The 19796-nt window shown below is 44.2% G+C and overlaps 1 protein-coding gene across 1 annotated transcript in view; it reads left to right on the top strand.

The window, feature by feature from the left end:
- The window catches only part of COL4A4 (collagen type IV alpha 4 chain), a 152746-nt gene that overhangs the window by 31052 nt on the left and 101898 nt on the right, over positions 1-19796 (top strand). The window contains exons 5-7 of the mRNA XM_055573635.1: positions 16274-16408; positions 17542-17586; positions 18684-18800. Of these exons, the coding sequence (XP_055429610.1) occupies positions 16274-16408; positions 17542-17586; positions 18684-18800 (297 nt within the window). The remainder of the gene's footprint in view (positions 1-16273; positions 16409-17541; positions 17587-18683; positions 18801-19796) is intronic.

Raw genomic sequence — 19796 nt, 5'->3', positions numbered from 1 at the left:
GATGAGATGGTTGGATGGCATCACTGACTCAATGAAGATGAGTTTGAGTAAACTCTGTGAATTGGTGATGGACAGGGAGGCCTGGCGTGCTGCAGTCCATGGGGTCTGGAAGAGTCGGACACAACTGAGCCACTGAATTGAACTGAACTGGGAGGAATCTAAGGGCAGGAACAAAGAGGGCTCCTTCAGTCTCACCCCTGCATTGCTGGAGGCTCACAGTCCAGCTCCCACATGTGTTCTCATCAGTAATCACCATCACCTCCCCTTGGACTGTCTCCCACTGCATCAGCTGGGTCGCTCACTGTCCCTCAAACACAATCTAAATATTCCCGCTCCTCTACCTTATTTTTTTTAATGATTATAGTGGTTTTTATTGTAATATTCATATACAATTATTATGGACCGTTTAGATAATACTGAAAAACTTTTTGTTTGTTGTTCAATTACTCACTCGTGTCCAACTCTTTGCTACCCTATGGACTGCAGCATGCCAGGCTTCCCTGTCCATCACTAACTCCCAGAGCTTGCTCAAACTCATGTCCATCAAGTTGGTGGTGCCATCCAGCCATCTCATCCTCTGTCACCCCCTTCTCCTCCTGCCTTCAATCTTTCCCAGCACCAGGGTCTTTTCCAATAAGTTGGCTGTAGAAGCAGCATAATAAAGCATCCAGGGATTCACAACCAGAAAGCAATCACTTAGCATTTATTGATTTTATGACACATGCCCTCTCCCCTTTTCTGGGATACCTCCCCACTTCGGCTCACTCTCCATCTTTTCCGCCCTCCCCAGAGGAACTCAGGAGAGACTCCACCCCTCACAGCGTCTCCTGCCTGGCCCCAGACAGTGCGGATGGCCCCCTAATGGCAACTTGGTTCCCTCTGTGATGCTTTTTGCGCTCTGACCTATAGCTCTGGGTTCGACTGTGGTTGTGTCTGACCTTCTTGATTAGATTGTAAGCATGTTCTCCTTAGAAGTGGTTGTAAAGGACACATGCAAAATGTTTATGCTGGTTCCTGGCTCGTAGTGGATGCTCTAGAAATAAGCTGCCTACATTAGTTTCTCCTCTTTGAGAGCTGAGAGTCATTTTTGGAGGTATTTCTTTGAGATGATCGCAGTAGATGGCACCTAATAGGTAGTTAACACACTTAAATCAGTAGCTTAAAATTCAGATTTAAGCCTGGACAGGATTTGGGAGTCTGAGTGGGTAGCCAGGGCACAAGCAGCATGTATGTGGGAAGACCTGCCACGTCCAAGGGAAATGGGAATAGAATTAGCAGGAAGTCTCTCCTCCGAGTCTTTTTACACGCAACATGTAAACCTGTTAGTAAGTGAGCATCTCACTGAGTTTAGAGTTTTTTGTGAATATCAGGGAGAAACAGAAATAAGCACTTTGAGCCACAGAAGGGAACATGGCCATTGCTGTATTTAGATCTTTGGAAGGTTTAGTAGCATCCTGGAAAGACCTCGAGTCTGAGGGTAGGACACTGGAAATTACACCTTTGGTTTTGGGGGGAGTTCAGAGCCCTCACTTGGGAAATAAGAGTTTGTACTAAAGGACTGGTTCTGTCCTCCTAACAGCCTATGGTTCTGTGATGTGGGCATGACTTTTCACATATGACAGTAACTTAATTGGCTTCTAAAATATTTTGTGACTCTGCATAACATTTCCTCAAACCCCATTATAGTCCCTCTTTAGGGATATTAATGACATAGCATTGGGAAGGATATCAAATTATTCTTTATCAGTTTCAATGGAAGATCTTCTGGAGGAAGGAATGAATAGAAACCTACTCTAGTATTCTTGCCTGGAGGATCCCCCAGAGAGAGGAGCCTGGCGGGCTGCAGTCCATGGGGTCATAAAGAGTTGGACATGACTGAGCGCAGCACAACAGTTTCAAAGGAGAAATCGCTGTTTTTGATGGACGTCTTCTTGTAGGGAAAATTACATACATGTCATCACAGACCAGGATGGAACCTTTTATAAGGTTGCTTTAGTAACTCACTTGATAATAAAGACACCTTCTATGTTTTATTCCAGAAAAAAAAATATTGTTTTCCATTCAAGGGAGTCTTGTAACTGTTAAGTCAATAGAACTTTATAGTTTGTTGTTTTACACATTAGAAGTTCAAATGGCTTAAAACTCATGATCTGACTTAGTTTATTTTTGGTTTGGAAACCAAAATCACCCATTATAAAACCAGTCTTTCTTTTGGGAATTTTAAATCACCAAAATACATACAGGTATTTTTTCCTGCAATCTCATTCACTGTCCCTTCCACTCCTAAGAGCTTGCAGTCTCTTAAAATTTCCTTGGGAAATTTTAACTGTTGTTAGCATTTTTCGCTATCATTAAATGATTTGCACACAAAGTTCTAGAATTCAACCTCTTTATCACTCACACAACTGTGTTCTAGTACTCTCTATAACTGTAGTCCGATAAATGGTTCAGAGCAATTATTTTCATGTTCTCAAAGCTTGCGTAAGTCAATTATGTTACATTTTGATAGAAGCAAATTCCAGTGACAACAGAGAAGTTGGCAAATTTAGTCTGTCACTACCCCTTCGTGATTTGGTTCTGATGTCTTCTTTTTCTTGCTGCATCTTTCTTCTCCGAGGACCGACTCCCTAGCTCATTGTGTCTCTGCCGGAGAATCGTCTGATACATGAAGCCTTATCTGAGCTGACACATGCAGGTGCCTTGAGGTGACAGCCGGTGACCTGAGTGAGGGGTCCCAGGAAGGGACCTCAGCCTTGGGGACTGTGTGGGGCTGAGTGGTCCTTTTGTCATGTAAATGGATCAGCATTAAAAAAAAAACAAACATAGTGCCTAATAATTAAACAGATTTCCTGGTAGAATTCAGCCTGCCACCTGCCAGCTTGTAACTGGTTTAGCTGGTTAAAGTAGTTCCCCTTGTCATAAATATTAACCTTAAATTTTGAAGAATGGAAAACATACAGAAGTTAAAAGACTGAATCCTATATGTCAGTGCACGAGAATATTTCTGAACAGGGCATGGGAGACCTGGGGGTAGAGGGTAGATACCATTTTATATCATTCAGCTTATTAATAATATCATTAATAGCCAATATCTATATAGAGGAATGGGGCTTCCCAGGTTATTCCAAAGAACCCACATGGCAATGGAGGAGACATAAGAGATATGGGTTCGATCCCTGGGCTGGGAAGATCCCCTGGAGGAGGGTTTGACAACCTACTCGAGTATTCTTGCCTGGAGAATCCCATGGACAGAGTAGTCTGGCAGTCTAAAGTCCATAGAGTTGCAAAGAGTCAGACAGGAAGTGACTTAGCACTCGTGTATATAGAGGAATTGGAGAAGGACATGGCATCCCTTTCTTGTGTTCTTGCCTGGAGAATCCCATGGAGAGAGGACCCTGGTGGGCTACAGTCCACAGGGTTGCAAAGAGTCAGACACAACTTAGCAACTAAACAATCCAGAGGAATAACTCCAGCTAATTAGCATGGCTTTCAGTATGCTGACGATCTTGCTCTTTAAACCCAACGTTTGTGCTTGAAAAAGGAAAGCAAGCCTATATTTTCCAGCTACTTTTATTAAATAATTTGCCTCTATTATTTACCAAACGGAATAACTGCATGAAACCTCATCAAGAAACCCCAGTGACAGGTTGGGTCTGAAGGTAGATTTTGGTAGGTCTGCCCCAGTCAGTCACCTCATTAAATGGGCGGTATTTTATAGCTGTGCCCTTGGTCTCCTGGGTGGAGTTCAATCCTGTGTGTGTGTGTGTGTGTGTGTGTGTTCGCGCACACGCTCAGCTCAGTCCCATAGCAACGATGATTGCTGAGCTCTGCGACCCAGAGTGAACCGTGGCCAGGCGGGCGCAGAGCTCAGCAAATGTGGGACTAGGCTGAACTTGAGAGGATCAAGGTCATTACCAAAGTGGAGTCAGCCTTGGTGGTGGTGGTAAGAAATAAGGTGCGTTTCCACGCAGGGCATCTTCCACACAGCAACATGGGAGCAGAGTTTGTGACTACGAGAACAGCTGTTCTGCGTTAAGGTAGCATGTGACTAAATTAGTTAAACTGAATTATAGAGGTTTTAGGAGAAAAAATTGTATTTCTCCTTCCACATGCCACTTTTTATAAGTTGCTAAGAAATCCACAGGGAAACAGCTGTGTCTTCAAGTGCTGTTTTTTTTTTTTTTCCCACTCCTCTGTCACACATGTGTGAATTTGCAAATCACTCAGTTATTAGCCATTCATTCCTTCTATGCCATAAAGAAGGCTGAGCACTGAAGAATTGATGCTTTAGAATTGTGGTGCTGGAGAAGACCCTTGAGAGTCCCTTGGACTGCAAGGAGATCAAACCAGTCAATCCTAAAGGAAATCAACACTGAATATTCACTGGAAGGACTGATGCTGAAGCTCCAATCCTTTGGCCTTTGAATCCTGATTCAAAGAGCTGACTGACTGGAAAAGACCCTGATCCTGGGAAAGATTAAAGGCAGGAGGAGAAGGGGGCAACAGAGGATGAGATGATTGGATGGCATCACTGACTCAGTGGACATGAGTTTGAGCAAACCAGGGAAGGACATGGAAGCCTGGCATACTGCAGTCCATGGAGTTTCAAAGAGTCAGACACGACTGAGTGACTGAACAACAGCAACAATGATTTCTTCCATTCATTCAGCAAACAGCCATTGAGCATTCACCATGTGCCAGGTGTCTGAGGAGGCTGTGAGGCCTTGGGGGTAAAGAGGTGGGTCCCTGTGGCCTGGAGCTGGGAGTCCATCTAGCAAGACAGACTCACCTTCCAGCCGTTCCTCCTGGGTGCCTGATGAGTGCCAGATGTGGAGTGGTCTGGGTGTTTCAGATGCATCAGGGAAAAGAATAGAAAAAGACCCTTTCTTCCTCCCAGGGTGGATAATCTAGTGCCCTAACTTGATTTTGCACAGAAGCCTATGTGTGCATGGTGGACGGTGTCAGGATATCTTGGACCTGGTGGAAACAGAGGTCACCCAGCGATGGCCTAGGGGAAGCATGGTGTGTTCTCCCCATAGGCAAGATGGAGACCCATTCTCTGCCTCTTCCAGCCCTGGCTTGTGGCTACATCGCTTCAGTCTCTGCCTCCATCATCCCATCACCTTCTCCCCTGCATGTCTGGACCAAATCTTCGTCCATGTCCGTCTTATAAGGATACATGTAATGGCCTCTAGCTTCAGCATCAGTCCTTCCAGTGAATATTCAGTGTTGATTTCCTTTAGGATTGACTGGTTTGATCTCCTTGCAGTCCAAGGGACTCTCAAGGGTCTTCTCCAGCACCACAATTCTACAGTGCTCAGCCTTCTTTATGGCATAGAAGGAATGAATGGCTAATAACTGAGTGATTTGCAAATTCACACATGTGTGACAGAGGAGTGGGAAAAAAAAAAAAACAGCACTTGAAGACACAGCTGTTTCCCTGTGGATTTCTTAGCAACTTATAAAAAGTGGCATGTGGAAGGAGAAATACCTGGATAACACACAACAAAAATCATCCTCTCAAAATCCTTAGGTTTATTACATCTTTTGCCACCCAAGGCAATATCCACAGGTTCCAGGCTTAGGGCATAAACATATCTTTTTGTGGCCACACTTCAAACCACTGTAAGTGTTTGGGCAGAGACAACAGCCCCTACTTAGGCCCTGAAGTGAGAAGGAGATGGGCAGGTGTGTTGGGTGGGCCATGAGGTGGCCAGCAAGGTTTGATCATGTAGGTGAGGGAGCAAGTGGTAAGGGATGCAGTTGAGAAACCAGATACGGGTTATCCTGAAGGATAGGAAACGCTTTGAAAGATGTTCGGAGGAGTAGACACAGGTTGGATTTATAAGAACATGCTGGCTGCTCTTCAGAGAATATAGTGAAGGTGATGAGGGGTGAGGAGAATTTTAGGGAAAACCTGTCAGGAGGCTACTGTAGTCGCCCTGGTGGGAGGTCATGGTGGCTCAGCAAAGGGGCGAGAGTGGAGGGGAAGAGCGTGGGTGTTGAGAATATTCGGGAGGCAGATGGGTAGGAAGGAGGAGACTCCAGGTGGGGCGGGGAGCCCACGGGACGCCCTGGGGTGATATGAACAGCTGTGTGAATGGAGGCGGGTGGCCGAGGAGCATATAAGGGAATGATCATGAGTCCACTTTGCATACTGATATGTGGCCAGGGCCCAGAAGAGAGTCTGGGCTAGGGAGGGAAACAGAGGATACTCAGAGCTGGAGGTGCCTGACTCCAGGGAGATGGGCAAGTCTGCCCAAGAGAAAGTGGCAAGAGGTCAGGGCAGCCCAGCGGAGCTGCAGAAGGAGGAAGGGGGGCCAGCACTGGAGACTCAGGACGGGGAGAAGGATGGGAATGGCCAGGGGCAGGGACCCCAGGAGAGCAGAGGACGGAAAGAGAGACGCCTGAATTCTAGCTCCTCGAGTGGCATTCCAGGAGCTCTCGGCGCTGCCTGTTGCATTCCCATAGCAACTGAAAAGCCAGATATGGGTTATCCCAAAGAATAGGAAAGGCTTTGAAAAATGTTTGGAGGAGTAGACACAGGTTGGATTTATGTTATAAAAACATGCTGGCTGCTCTTTGAAGAATATAGTGAAGGCGATGAGGGGCAGGGAGAATTATTAGGGAAAACCTATCAGGAGGCTATTGTCACCCTAGTGGGAGGTCTGGGCTGGAGACCATTGTACCTGGAGGGGTACGAGGGTGGGCAGATGTTACACCATTTCTGAAGATGGGAAAACCAGTGTTCCATGACCTGGATCAAGGGGTGACCTTATTATTTTTTTTTAATTGAACTATAGTTGATTTACAGTGTTAAGGTGTATAGCAAAGTGATTCAGTTACACACACACACACACACACACACATACACACATTCTTTTTCAGATTCTTTTCCAAACAGGCTATTGAAGATAGTTTCCCATGCTGTATAGTAGGTGGGTGACCTTATTTATCCTTTAGTAGCAAAGCCATGTCTTCTACTTCTCAGTACAGCATTTCCCCCCATTGCATCAAGCTTCCTCTTAAATAAACAACTTTTTTCTTTTATTTTTGATCTATATTATATGAGGTGAGGAATGTTCACTAACCTTATTGTGATTTCATAATGTATGTGAGTCAAATCATTATGCTGTACATCTTTTTTTTTTTTTAATTTGGCTCTGCCACTCTGCATGCAGGATCTTAATTCCCTGACCAGGAATGGAACTGGGATCCTGGTAATTCCCTTTCTTCCAGTTTTAATGATACACTTGATACAGCACTGTGTTAAGTTTAAGATGTATCCCATGGGGAATTAACCTGTCTGTCCGCTGGTTAGGGCTTTGCACTTTCGCTGCCATGGGCCCAAGGGAACTAAAATCCCACAAACTTTGAGGTGTGGCCCTCCAAAAAAAAACTGGAAAAAAATGATACAAAAATACAGCCTATTTATCAAATTAAAAGACATTAATAAATGAATTTTACATGATTTGGAAGAACACATTATTGTCCTGCTTATATTAATGAAAAAAAAAATAATATTCATTTTATCTCCGATAAAAATTTTTTTAAAACACAGCTGAAAATCCTGAATCAGTGATGTTACAGACTTAACTGACCAATTTGTTCCTTCATTGAGTGAGGTGAACTTAAGGCACAAGAAAACACTTTGCCGTTGCAGTCTGGGCTCCTTGGACTGTCTACTCTTTGAGTAACACCTTTTATGTTAATTATTTTATGATCCTCCTGTATCTCCAGCAGTTGTTTCTGCAATAGAGGAGGACTTTGGAGGCACCCCTAAAGGGTTCAGGCTGCACATTAAGGCCTAGTTGAGCTTAAGTGCAATCTAATCACACTAGGACCACAGCCTTGTCTAACTCAATGAAACTAAGCCATGCCCTGTGGGGCCACCCAAGACGAGCGGGTCATGGTGGAGAGGTCTGACAGACTGTGGTCCACTGGAGAAGGGAATGGCAAACCACTTCAGTATTCTTGCCTTGAGATGAGATGGCTGGATGGCATCACCGACTCGATGGACGTGAATTTGAGTGAACTCCAGGAGATGGTGATGGACAGGGAGGTGGCGTGCTGCGATTCATGTGGTCGCAAAGAGTCGGACACGACTGAGCGACTGAACTGAGCTTTAGGTGATGTTATAGTGCCACCTAGTGGCGTAATTGTTGAATTACAATAAATTAAAAAGAGGGTTGGGGGCAAACACTTCTTTGTTAATTTCGATTATAAATAAGTGCTTGAGTGTATATTTAACTATACTGTGGAAGGCAGTGGCCAAGGTGGGCTGGGGGTGGTTTTATTACACAGATTCCTGGTCCCAATAATCTTACTGGACAACATCACCCCAAGTAGATATTAAAGTAACATGCATAAAACAATAATGAGAAATAAGTGCTAAGCTTATGTGGGTATTAATTGTTTGACGGTGGATAGGAGAGTTTATACAAGAGTGAGGTTGATAAGGACTGTAGTGAAAAGGGAAGCAGCAGCTTTGAAGTCGGGTGTGGCTCTGCTTCTCTAGGTGGTGGCCAAGTGGCCTTCATCTCTCTGAGCCTAGGCTTCGTGGTTTGGGACAAGTAGACAGAGGACGCCTTTGTGCTCTAAGGATGTGAGGATTCCATGCGAGGAAGGCACAGTGCTTTTCCAGGGACCAGAATGGAGTGAGTGCTCAGTGAAGGATCTCCTAGCATCGTCATCATAATTGTCATCATAATTAGGGTTGGGGGAAGGTTGAATCTGAGCTACAGATGGGCCAAGGCTGCTATTCCTTCAGGCAAAGAGAATATACAAATGTGACTGGAGGAGAGGGTGTGGGTGCAGACGCTTAGGGACCACGGTTTGCTGGGGTGGAGGAGGATGGGCTGTGCTCACTGCAGGGTTGATGGAAGCATGGACACAGCAAAGGGAAGACTGAGGGTTAGTTGACATTGGTATGTGCAAGTGAGGGGGAGACTGGACTTAGGGAAGCGGGGGAGGCTGGTGCATGGGTCGCCCACGGGGATGACCAGACCATGACCCAGGGCCTCCACAGTGGGGTGACAGAGGAACAGACATCTGAGAATTAATTCAGAGAAAGAAGTGATAGACTTGGTCTTGGGAGAAGGAGGGATAGAAGGTCGGCAAAGCTGACAGCTGGGTGGTGAGCTTAGCTGGTGGAAGAAACCCAAGTTGCCGTCTGCTGAGTCAGGGAGGGAAAAGGCAGGAAAACCAGTCTGGGCGTGGTGAGCTCAGCTTCTGACATGATGAATGTGAATGTACAGGGAAGAAGATTCAAGGAAGTTTCTAGAGAACGGTCAGAGATACAGGATGGGACTAGGACATTAGATTTGAGAACAAAAATAGAGGTCTTTAACTAATTTGGTGAACACTGTTGTATGTGGACTTTCCTTATTTATACGGGGATAATAATCCACAGTCCTCAGGGCTGCTGGTTGGATTAAATGAAGTAATATATGGACACCGCAGGTGTATAACCCAGCTTAATAAATAAATACCTTTCCCTTCCTGTGACACTTTTGACAATCAATGTCATGGTCTTATTGGCCAAGAGTGATTTAGAAATTTATGTGTAAACAGTGTGATAAAAGGCTTTCCAGATGGCTCAGTGGTAAAGAATCTACCTGCCAATGCAGGAGATGCAGCAGATGTGGGTTCAATCCCTGAGTCCAGATGATCCCCTGGAGAAGAAATTGACAATCCGCTTCAGTATTCTTGCCTGGAAAATTCCAAGCAAAAACTGGGGAGCCTGGCAGGCTACAGTCCATGGGGTTGCAAAAGAGTTGGACATGGCTTAGTGACTTCACTTTCATTTTTACTTTCTGGCTCAGACGGTAAAGTGTCTGCCTACAATATGGGACACCTGGGTTCAATCCCTGGGTTGGGTAGATCTCCTGGAGAAGGAAATGGCAACCCACTCCCATATTCTCGCCTGGAAAATCCCATGGACAGAGGAGCCTGGTGGGCTACAGTCCATGGGGTTGCAAGAGTCGGACACGACTGAGTGACTTAACTTTCACTTTAGTGACTAAACAACAATAATAAAGGCATCTTTCTTGTTTGTTCATTCGTTTCATTCACTCAGACTTCTTGCACTGATTCTCCGATTCTAAAAGAGCAAGAAGTAGTGGCAGAAAAAGTGTGATTGTATGTGCATCTGCCATTGTCTTTCTGTAGCTATTTCTCCCAGTCCTCACACTGCTCAATAGACGAAGGATTTTTCTTTTTTTTTAATTTATTTATTTTAAGTAAAATGACTTTCCAATATTGTGGTGGTTTTTGCCATACATCAACATGAATCAGCCACGGGTGCACATATGTCCCTCCGTTCCTCTTAGGGTTTGCTTCCTGGAAGCAAGCAGACCAGTGGCAGCCCAAAAGGCTGATTTGAATATTTAGGTGTTAAAAATGTACATATCGTCTTCTCTGTTGGTCTCGTCTACTAAATGTTGTGAAAAAAAGATAGTTTGTTCCTAGCCTAGCTCAAGAGACGCATCTGACACGGACGGTTAATGAGGGGGAATCCTAAAGGAATGCTCTGGCCTCTGAGAGCCAGGCAGGCGTGGGAGCCAGTGTCCACTCCGATCGCCTTCAGCCTTTATTTGTTCAGCTGGCCCGAGAGCCCGATGCGGCTGCAGCCACAGTGGGGAGGCGCGTGAATGGGTCTGATGACTCGGCGTCCGGCTGGCCTTTGGGTAGAAAGCCATGGCCTGGCGGCTTCCCATGGCATGCCAGAGCTTCCTCGGCTGTCAGGCCGATTGTCCTTTCTGGATTCAGTAAATCCTTTTTCTGACTTCACTGTCTCTCACTGAAGGTCATAAACCACAGAGGCAATTCAAGACCCACAGTAGCAAAAAAAGAAAGAAAAAAAAAGAAAAAATTCAGAGACCCTACCTCTGACAGCCAGCCATTCATTCCCTTGGGCATTTTTTTCTTTTTGCTAGTGACTAGCAAATTGCCTAGCATGGGTGAAAAGTGCAAGGGTAGGAGTGGAATAGATCTTAAAAACAAAACAAAACAAAACAAAAAACACCTTTTTTTAAAGATGCAAAATTCTTGTGATTATTTAATGATTCTGTAGTTACAGAAGTGTCTTGTCTTGTTCAGTTGCTAAGTTGCCTCTGACTCTTTGCAACCCCATGGACGGCAGCAGTATTCTTCACTATCTCCTAGAGTTTGCTCAAATTCACGTCCACTGAGTCAGTGATGCTGTCTAACCATCTCATCCTCTGTCATCCCCTTATTTATGTCTATTCATCGTGAAGTTACTTTTAGTGTTGCCTGATAAATTAGTAAGCTCAACTCTTGTAAACATGTTTTCTTTTAGTGATCCCTTCTTTTATATGAAGTGATTTAATGAAAGTGGAATCATTCCATCACTGTGGATAAATGATTTACTCAGATTAGATAAACTCACAATGACTATTTCAAATATTGGTGCTCGGGAAGTTTTTGTGAACAGCTTTCTGGCATATTTAATACTGGTATACAAGGTTTTAGAGTATTTTTTAAGATGTATTCTGTAATAAGATAACGATTAAGAGGAAAAAAAAGCACTGCATGTAGAACAAAATGCAAAGTCTATCCCGTAGAAGGGAGGCCTTTAATGCTCTCTGTTAGATTTTTCACTTACACAGTAGGGGTTGTATGTGCAGTTTAGTGTGGTTGAAGGAAGACCCCTATGTCAGATCTCAGCAACCACAGACACCAACAGGGCAGCGTTCAGGGCCACTGCTCTGCTCAGTCCGGGTGGAGTCATCTCAGGTCCCCATCCCTACTCTCAGCCACTTCCGGGGACAGCAGTTCAGAGCCAGGAGAAAGCAGATCCTGGACAGTCTTCCCTTGGGTTGGGTGGGCGATCTGACCACGTGATTTTGTTAAATGTTGTTCTCTGCCTTTCTTGCATCATGGCCTCGGGCACCTAGACTCTGTCTGCCAGGACCTCTGGTCTGGTGGGTGTGGGGCTGGGGACACAGAGACAAAGAGGTGATCACAGGAGTGGATGGCAAGTGTCATTACGCAGGCATCTTGGACAAGCATCTCATTCTGAAGGGTGTGGGGTGAGGGTAGCGGACAGCAGGGTTTTTCCAGGGGTGGAGTGAGAGATGACTTGGGGGGCATGGCAGGGGCACTTCAGGGACAGGACACAGAAGTCTGTGAAAGAACGGAGCTTGACATCCCTTGTTCAGGGGTGTCAGTGTGACCGATCAAGGCTGGGGAGGTGGCAAAAGGGAGGGATGGAGAATTTAATAATACAAATTACCATTGCTCAATGTATTTCTGTTTAAGGGTGTTTTAGCTGGCATGTTCTCAATCAGGACACATTTCTATATTGAAGGCAGTTTTATCATTCTTGCCACTGTGCTCAATATTTCCACCCCTTTTCTTTTTCTCTCCAAAGTTCCATTAGTGGCTTGGACTCCGCATCGCGTGTCTAAAGCGAAATACATTAAAGAGAATTATAGCCAGTGAGCTGGCTGTCCTTTCTGTTCCCCTTTTCTGTCCAGACATGCATTTTGTTGTTTTTAGATCATAGGTTATTGTAAAGTACAGTGTCCACAATAGATAATTTAGAACTTTTTGTATAAATGATATGTAAGACAGATAATTTCCAAACTTAATGAAAAAGCAGTTATTTCCTGAGCCTTATGGTAATTAATCAAAACCAACTGAGATTAATTAATATGTAGAAAAGGTCAGCTGAAGTCATTATTTATGCTGACATTTAGATTGTAGTTTAGAAACTGTATAATATCTAGAGTAAATAGATACGCCCTCAAAGTGCCCCTAAATGGATGGGGCCCATATGATTAGATTTTATATTTTATTGTTGTCTTTTCTGTAACACTTATGTACACATTTAAGCTTCCTTGAAAATTCTAAGCTTATAGTATTTTTATGGGTGCTCAAGGAATAGCAGCTATTCTAATGATAATGAAAACGCATGAAGAGAAGGGAAAGTACGAATAAAGTATGATTTTCACTTACAAAATGTAGGCAGATGTTAAAGGTTGTCAATAATGAAAAAAGGAATGAGGAAGAAAGCATTGAGTCCAGGGTCAGCTTGGTGTTAGGGGATTGGCTGAGTGAACAGACCCCATTTTCAGTCCTGGGGATCATTCACAGGGACAAAAAAGTTATGGAAGTTTGCTCAGGTGGTACCCAGGCAGTGGCAGCTCCAGCTTGGGCTTTAAGTAGTTTCAACAGGATGCACTCTGTTTATCCTATGGGGTTTGAGCACATGAGGAGCTCTGGGGCTCATGCTCAGGGCTGGGGCCCATGACTGGCCCTGGTGTCAAGAGGGTGGCCGCCTAACAGAACAGTCTTACTCGCCCCCTTGTGGGATTTCATTCATAGGATTCCTGAGATTGGGTCACCAGAATGGTGCTTACATACTGATTTCAGATGATTCAAATTTTTATGTAGATGGGACTCTTCAAAAAATCTTTTTCCCCTGGGCCCCACACACTCAAAGGCTGGCTCTACCTTCTTGGGCAGGGTCCTGTGCACACTGGTGGTTTTTGTTATTCAGTCACTAAGTCATGTCTGACTCTTTGCGACCCCATAGACTGTAGCCCCCCAGGCTCCTCTGTGTGGGATTCTAGGCAAGAATACTGGAACAGGTGTTCTTCCCTTCTCCAGGGGATCTTCCCAATCCAGGGATTGAATCTGAGTTAGACAACACAGCTGGACATGTGTGTGCACAGTACACGGTGGCATGTGGCCAGATCACCCTGCACTGGCGAATTCACTGTTATAAACTTCTCATGTAAAAGCTTCTCTTTACCTCATCTAGAGGTGTTATCTTAATACTGCAAAGTGAGTTATTTTAAAAAACATTTGAATCTAAGATACTCTCTGCTCACATCAAATTATAGGCAGAGATTGAATGCGGAGGCTGGAAGTATCATTTAGAAACCCTGACTTTAGATTCTAAAGTTCATTCAAAGAGCCTCATAATTCCCATACATGGGTTATTTTATAAAAATAAATTTGAAGTATAAAATCAAGGAATATGTCATAAACATTGCATTTGATAGCATTCCTTTTTGCAAAGTTCAAAAATCACTTTCCAGGGTCGAGGTAGGGTGTTTCTGGAGTGGATGGATGGTCAGGCTGGACCACCAAGCCTGAGAGCATAGTTACTGCCACACGAACCTTCATTCATTCATTCCTGAGCCAAAGGCCATGGCAGGTGGTAGATAGAAGACTTATATGGTGAGCAGATGTCCCCACCCTCATGGTGCTAGTATCTCATTGGAGAGCAGACAATGAACTGATGAGCAAATACATAATTGTAAAACTGTGAGGGACTTCCCTGGTAGTCCAGTGGTTAAGACTGTAATGCAGGGGGGGCAAGTTCGATCCCTGGTTGGGGAACTAAGATCCCACAGGCTGTGAGGAAGGGCCAAAAGTTAAAAAAAATGTGAAATGCTAAGATCTTAAGAAGGAAGTATACCGAGTGCCCTGCTGGAGACTAATGGGGATGTGGATGAACTGAGAATCCTCCTTCACTGGTGGTGGTTCAGGAGAGACTCATGTCATGTGCAGATCTAGGGAAAGAGCCTTCGAGGAAGTGCTTGCACCGAGGCCCTGGAACAGATAAGAGCAGTGTGCTGGACGCAGTGAGTGTGGGGCGGGCACAGCACAGGGCGCAAGGGAATCTGAGGCCACACTCTGTGAGGCCTGGAAGGTGAGGAGCACGGGGTTTATTTTGCTTGCAGTGGGAAGGCAAGGAGAACTTTAAAAGCAGGGCCATGCCATGATCTGATTTCTGCTTTAATGCCACTTGGAGAAAGGCCAGGAGTGGGTAAAAGGAAGCTGGAGAACCATTTGGGAGCCTAGAGTGCAGGTCTCACTGAGGCTGGCTGCACCAGTGTGGCAGCAAGGCAGCCGACAGTGAGGCAGGGAGGCTTCAGATCTCTTTTAGAAGTGAAATGGCTAGGAATTGAGCAGGGGTTAAATGTAGTGTGGGAGAAAGAGGAATAGCAAGGGTGATCCCTAATTTTCTGGAGCTGGAGAAGGTAAATGGAAGATCAGATCTGGGGAGAAAAATTAGAAGTTCTATTTTGCATTTTTTTTAAGCTGGAGGTATCATTGTATTCGGGGCTTCTCTGGTGGTTCAGATGGTAAAGAATCTGCCTGCAATGCAGGATACCTGGGTTTGATCTCTGGGTCAGGAAGATCCCCCTGAAGAAGGGAATGACTACCCACTCCAGGATTCTTGCCTGGAGAATTCCATGGACAGAGGAGCCTGGAGGGTTACAGTCCGTGGGGCCGGAAAGACACAACTGAACGACCAGCAACAACAACCATTGAATTCAAGGAGATGTCAAGGAGGAAGCTAGATATGATCATCTGGAAACTGATCAGAAAACTAACGCTGAGATACATCAGCCTGCCTACTTCAGAATAGAAAGAGTTGTGAGATTCGCTGCGGTAGCTGAACATGCATCCATGGCATCAGTGCATCTAAATGCAAAGGGGAACAGGCTTAAAGAGAGCAGAGCTTTCCTCATCTTTGTCCCAGAGATATTCCCACTGTGTGTTCAGGGGTAGAGCTGAGTTCCTGAAATTTCTTTGCCTAAAATAAAAGGTGATATTTTCATTCATGGAAAGGAAGTTAGATTGCATAAAAATAATGTGACGAGGAGAGCCAGCTTCCAAATTAGGGATAAGAGAGCAGATAAAATCAGCTAAAAAAGAAATGTTTCTCTCTAAAAAGGCAGACAAATCATTAGCCATTTGAAGGAAATGAAAGATGTGGCAGTTTTTCCTCACTCTTGTGTCACTAACATAATGTTAATGAGACTTCATTTAAAAATTACTTACTTCAGGGGACTTCCCTGGTGGTCTCCTTGTGATGCCGGGGACGTGGGTTCGATCCCTGGTCGGGGAACTAGGATCCCACACACCACAACTACTGAGCTTGTGTGCCACGACTGGAGAGTCCATGCGCGGCAACTAAAACACGATGTAGCCAAATAAATTTTTAATTTTCAATGACAATGAAAAGAATAAGAGGACTATAATCAGTATATAGATGTGTGTATGTGCACACGCAGTGATTCAAATTTACTGTAAAGCTTTGATTCAGATTGAAAAAGGCAACATTTTCTTTCTTTTTTTGGCAATTAATTCATCATTTGTCCTTCTGTTATTAAAATTTGCTCCATCTTTAATTTTCCAGTCTTCTGTAAACCCAAGTCACCATATATTTGTGTTAGGAAACTCTACTTAAGGCTCACCCACCACTTACCTTTTTAATCTTTCTTCTTAGGGTCAACCGGGACCACCAGGGCCACAGGGTCCTATTGGACCCCTGGGACCACCGGGACCCATTGGGATCCCAGGAGAGAAAGGGATGAAAGGTGACAGTGGCCGTCCTGGAGCAGCAGGTGACAAAGGTGACAAGGTAAGCCTCTTCTTAAGTGAAAGACTCATTTAACCACTCACCAGCGTTGCGATACCAGATTTTTTTTTTTTTGGTATAATCACAAGTAGTACCTATTTGCACCTTATAAAAATTAAGCCTGAACTCCTCTTGTATAATCAGCCCTTATTTCTAGCCCCCTTTCCAGAGGAGCATGCCTCTCTGGCTGTTTTCTAGATACTTAAAAAGAAGTGCATGTCAGGCTTCCCTGGTGGCTCAGTGGTGAAGAATCCACCTGCCAATGCAGGAGACATGGGTTTGATCCCTGATCTGGGAAGATCCCACATGCCACAGAGCAACTAAGCCCGTGCACCACAACTACTGAGCCTGTGCCCTAGAGTCCAGGAGCCACATCTACTGAAGACCACAATCCGGGGAGTCCATGCTCCACAACAAGAGAAACCACCACAATGAGAAGCCCGAGCATGACAACTAGAAAGTCATCCCCACTCGCCACAGCTGGAGAAGAGGCTGTGCAGCGCAAAGACCCAGCACAACCCCAAATAAAACAAATAAATAAAATGAATGAAAAAGCATGAATGTATCCAGTGAGGAGTGGTTTTCTTTATGACTTTTTAAAAACCTAAATGATATTATGTGTATCGTGCTGAGTCTTTTCTTTTTCCACTCAATCACATGGCTTGGAAATCACTCCATATCAATTGATGTAGATTGAACTTATTCCTTTAGAAACTTTGTGTAATATGCTATAATGTGGAGATAAAACTATTCTTTCTTCTCTGCTGAGAATTTGAGATCTTACTGTAGTGCAACGGTGCAAAAACAGTCCTGTCAATTACCCATGTTTACATTTAAGGTTTCCTTTCTCTGGGATAAAGAGATTCCGGGAAGTTGGATTTCTAAGTATCCAGTATTGTATGCTTTGAACTGATACTGCCATGTTGGCTTCCCAAGTACAAAAAGAAGGAAACACAACGCTGCTTTCTAAATGTTGGCATTTGAGCTCCTTCATGTAAAAGTAGATGACAGTGCCCATTAAGGGTTGTTTTTTTTTTAAAACAAGCCATTAATTACTAATGCTTTTAAGTAAATCAACTGGTTAATCTAATAATTTAGTAACTTTTATATCTTTGTTTTATTTTCTGGGATTTTAGGGTCCAACCGGAGTTCCTGGATTTCCAGGTCTGGATGGGATACCTGTAAGTATCCTTACGTTTTCTCCATTTTTGGGGGGAAGAGACTCATCAAAGCCTTAAAGTCACATGATCTAATGTATTTATATGATATATAGTAACTGAACAAAAGCAACAGCAAATGGCGAACTTTATTTTCTTATTTTCATAAATGGCAGGGTATGTGCATTTCAATTTTGTGTAATAGCTCTGAGACCAAAACTTGAAGAACAAGGTTTTCAAGCAGATTGGAGAAAAACATTTTAGAACATGAGCTAGATATACCTGTCAGCTCAAGTATAATTTTCTGGAAATAAATTTATTCTCATTATGAAATTTTGTATTAGCTGTGAGTCCTAATGGTGGGAGTGGGCTTAAAGCTCTCATTTCTAATGTGAAAATCAAAGGAAAGAAGAAAAAGGTATTTGGGGATGGTTATAATTCATTAGAGTGTTCCTAAGGATTTCAAGGAAGATTTCCTCCCAAATCTCTGAAAATACTCCAAACTAAATGAATTTAAATTGGAGTGTATGAAAATAAATTTATGTCTTCCCAGGTGGTGCTAGTGGTAAAGAACCCATCTGCCAGTGCAGGACACATAAGAGACATGGGTTTGATCCCTGGGTCAGGAAGATGTCCTGGAGGAAGGCATGGCAATCCACTCCAGTGTTCTTGCCTGGAGAATCCAATGGACAGAGGAGCCTGGCAGGGTTCAGTCCATGGGGTCGCAAGGAGTCCCAAGAGTCGGACACGACTGATGTGACTTAGCATGCACATATGCACTGTACTACATAGTATTTGTGGGTGGAAAAGGAAGATTCACAAAACTGAACAACATGTGAGTCATAAAGGCCATAATCTGGGTATCCATATTGCATAACCGTTTTGTTACAATCAGTTCAGTTCAGTTCAGTCGCTCAGTCATGTCCAACTCTTTGCGACCCCATGAATCACAGCACGCCAGGCCTCCCTGTCCATCACCAAATCCCAGAGTTCACTCAGACTCACTTCCATCGAGTTGGTGATGCCATCCAGCCATCTCATCCTCTGTCGTCCCCTTCTCCTCCTGCCTTCAATCTTTATATTCTTGCAAAAATACTCACCTATAATTTTGTTTTCTGTAGGGGCACCCAGGGCCTCCTGGATCCAGAGGCAGACCTGGCATAGATGGCCACAATGGCTCAAGAGGTGATCCAGGGATTCCAGGAGAAAGAGGAGCTCTTGGCCCACGAGGCCCCCCAGTAAGAGAGCCACAGTTCATTTTAGTGGGAATCAAGTGAAAAGAGCCTCCAGTGGGAACAGACTTGATGTGTTCAAGAAACAGAGTTATTACAAGTATCCCGGGAGCCTGGTGAACAGATGGGTGTGACTGGAGGATGAGAACAGAGAGTTGACATGACAGCTCTCTCAGTAGCTGACATGGGGCCTTGTAGACTGTGGGAGGAGGCTGGGTTTTCTTTTCCATGACATGGGAAGACACTGGATGGTTTTAAGGAAGGAAGGAAGTGATATGATCTGACTGATGTTCTACCAAGATGCTTCTGGTTGCTGGATAGAGAATGGATAGTAGGGGAAGGGAGGCCAGTTAGCAAAACTGAGGTTGTTTATCCTTCAGGGTTCACTGCAGCCACTTAAATCCTTCTAGGTATTTCAAACAGAAAGGAATTTAATACAGGGAATTTGGCACTTAATATAACAGTTGGAGGATTAAAACTCTGGGGCCACTGCAAGATTTCAGGGGCTCACATATAGCTGAGATCCAGAAGTTAGAAGCTGCTCCTGCACCTCAACCACTACCTCTTATCCCCACTTCAAGACACCAGCAAACACTTAGGTTTCTACCTTCCTACTTGGCAGCATCAACAGTACCAGAAGAGGATGTTTTGCTCATTTCTGCCTCCCAAATCTCAGAAGTACATCTCCCAGGTGGACCCTACTTCATAGCCAGCTGCAAAGCAGTCTGGGAAATGTAGTGTTTAGCTTTCTAGCCCCTATAATGCAAAAGAAATTAATAAATGACAGGAGTTTGGAGTGGAGGTTCAGAAATAGTTGACAGTATTCAGCACTTAAGAGGCCTTTACTGCTCTTAGTGGTTTTTATTTCCTTCAAAAGTTTGCACTTTTATTTAAATATAACTTTAGTAAGAATGACTCTTTCTTCTACCACTTACATCCCATTTCTCTCTTTTCTCACTTAAATAAAGACTGGAGATGATTTGGCCTTTCAGAACTGATTTT

The sequence above is a fragment of the Bubalus kerabau genome, chromosome 3 (genome assembly GCF_029407905.1).
Source record: "Bubalus kerabau isolate K-KA32 ecotype Philippines breed swamp buffalo chromosome 3, PCC_UOA_SB_1v2, whole genome shotgun sequence".
Classification (NCBI taxonomy): domain Eukaryota; kingdom Metazoa; phylum Chordata; class Mammalia; order Artiodactyla; family Bovidae; genus Bubalus; species Bubalus kerabau.
Note: the sequence above shows the minus strand (reverse complement) of the source record. Positions and strands in the feature narration are given on the sequence as shown.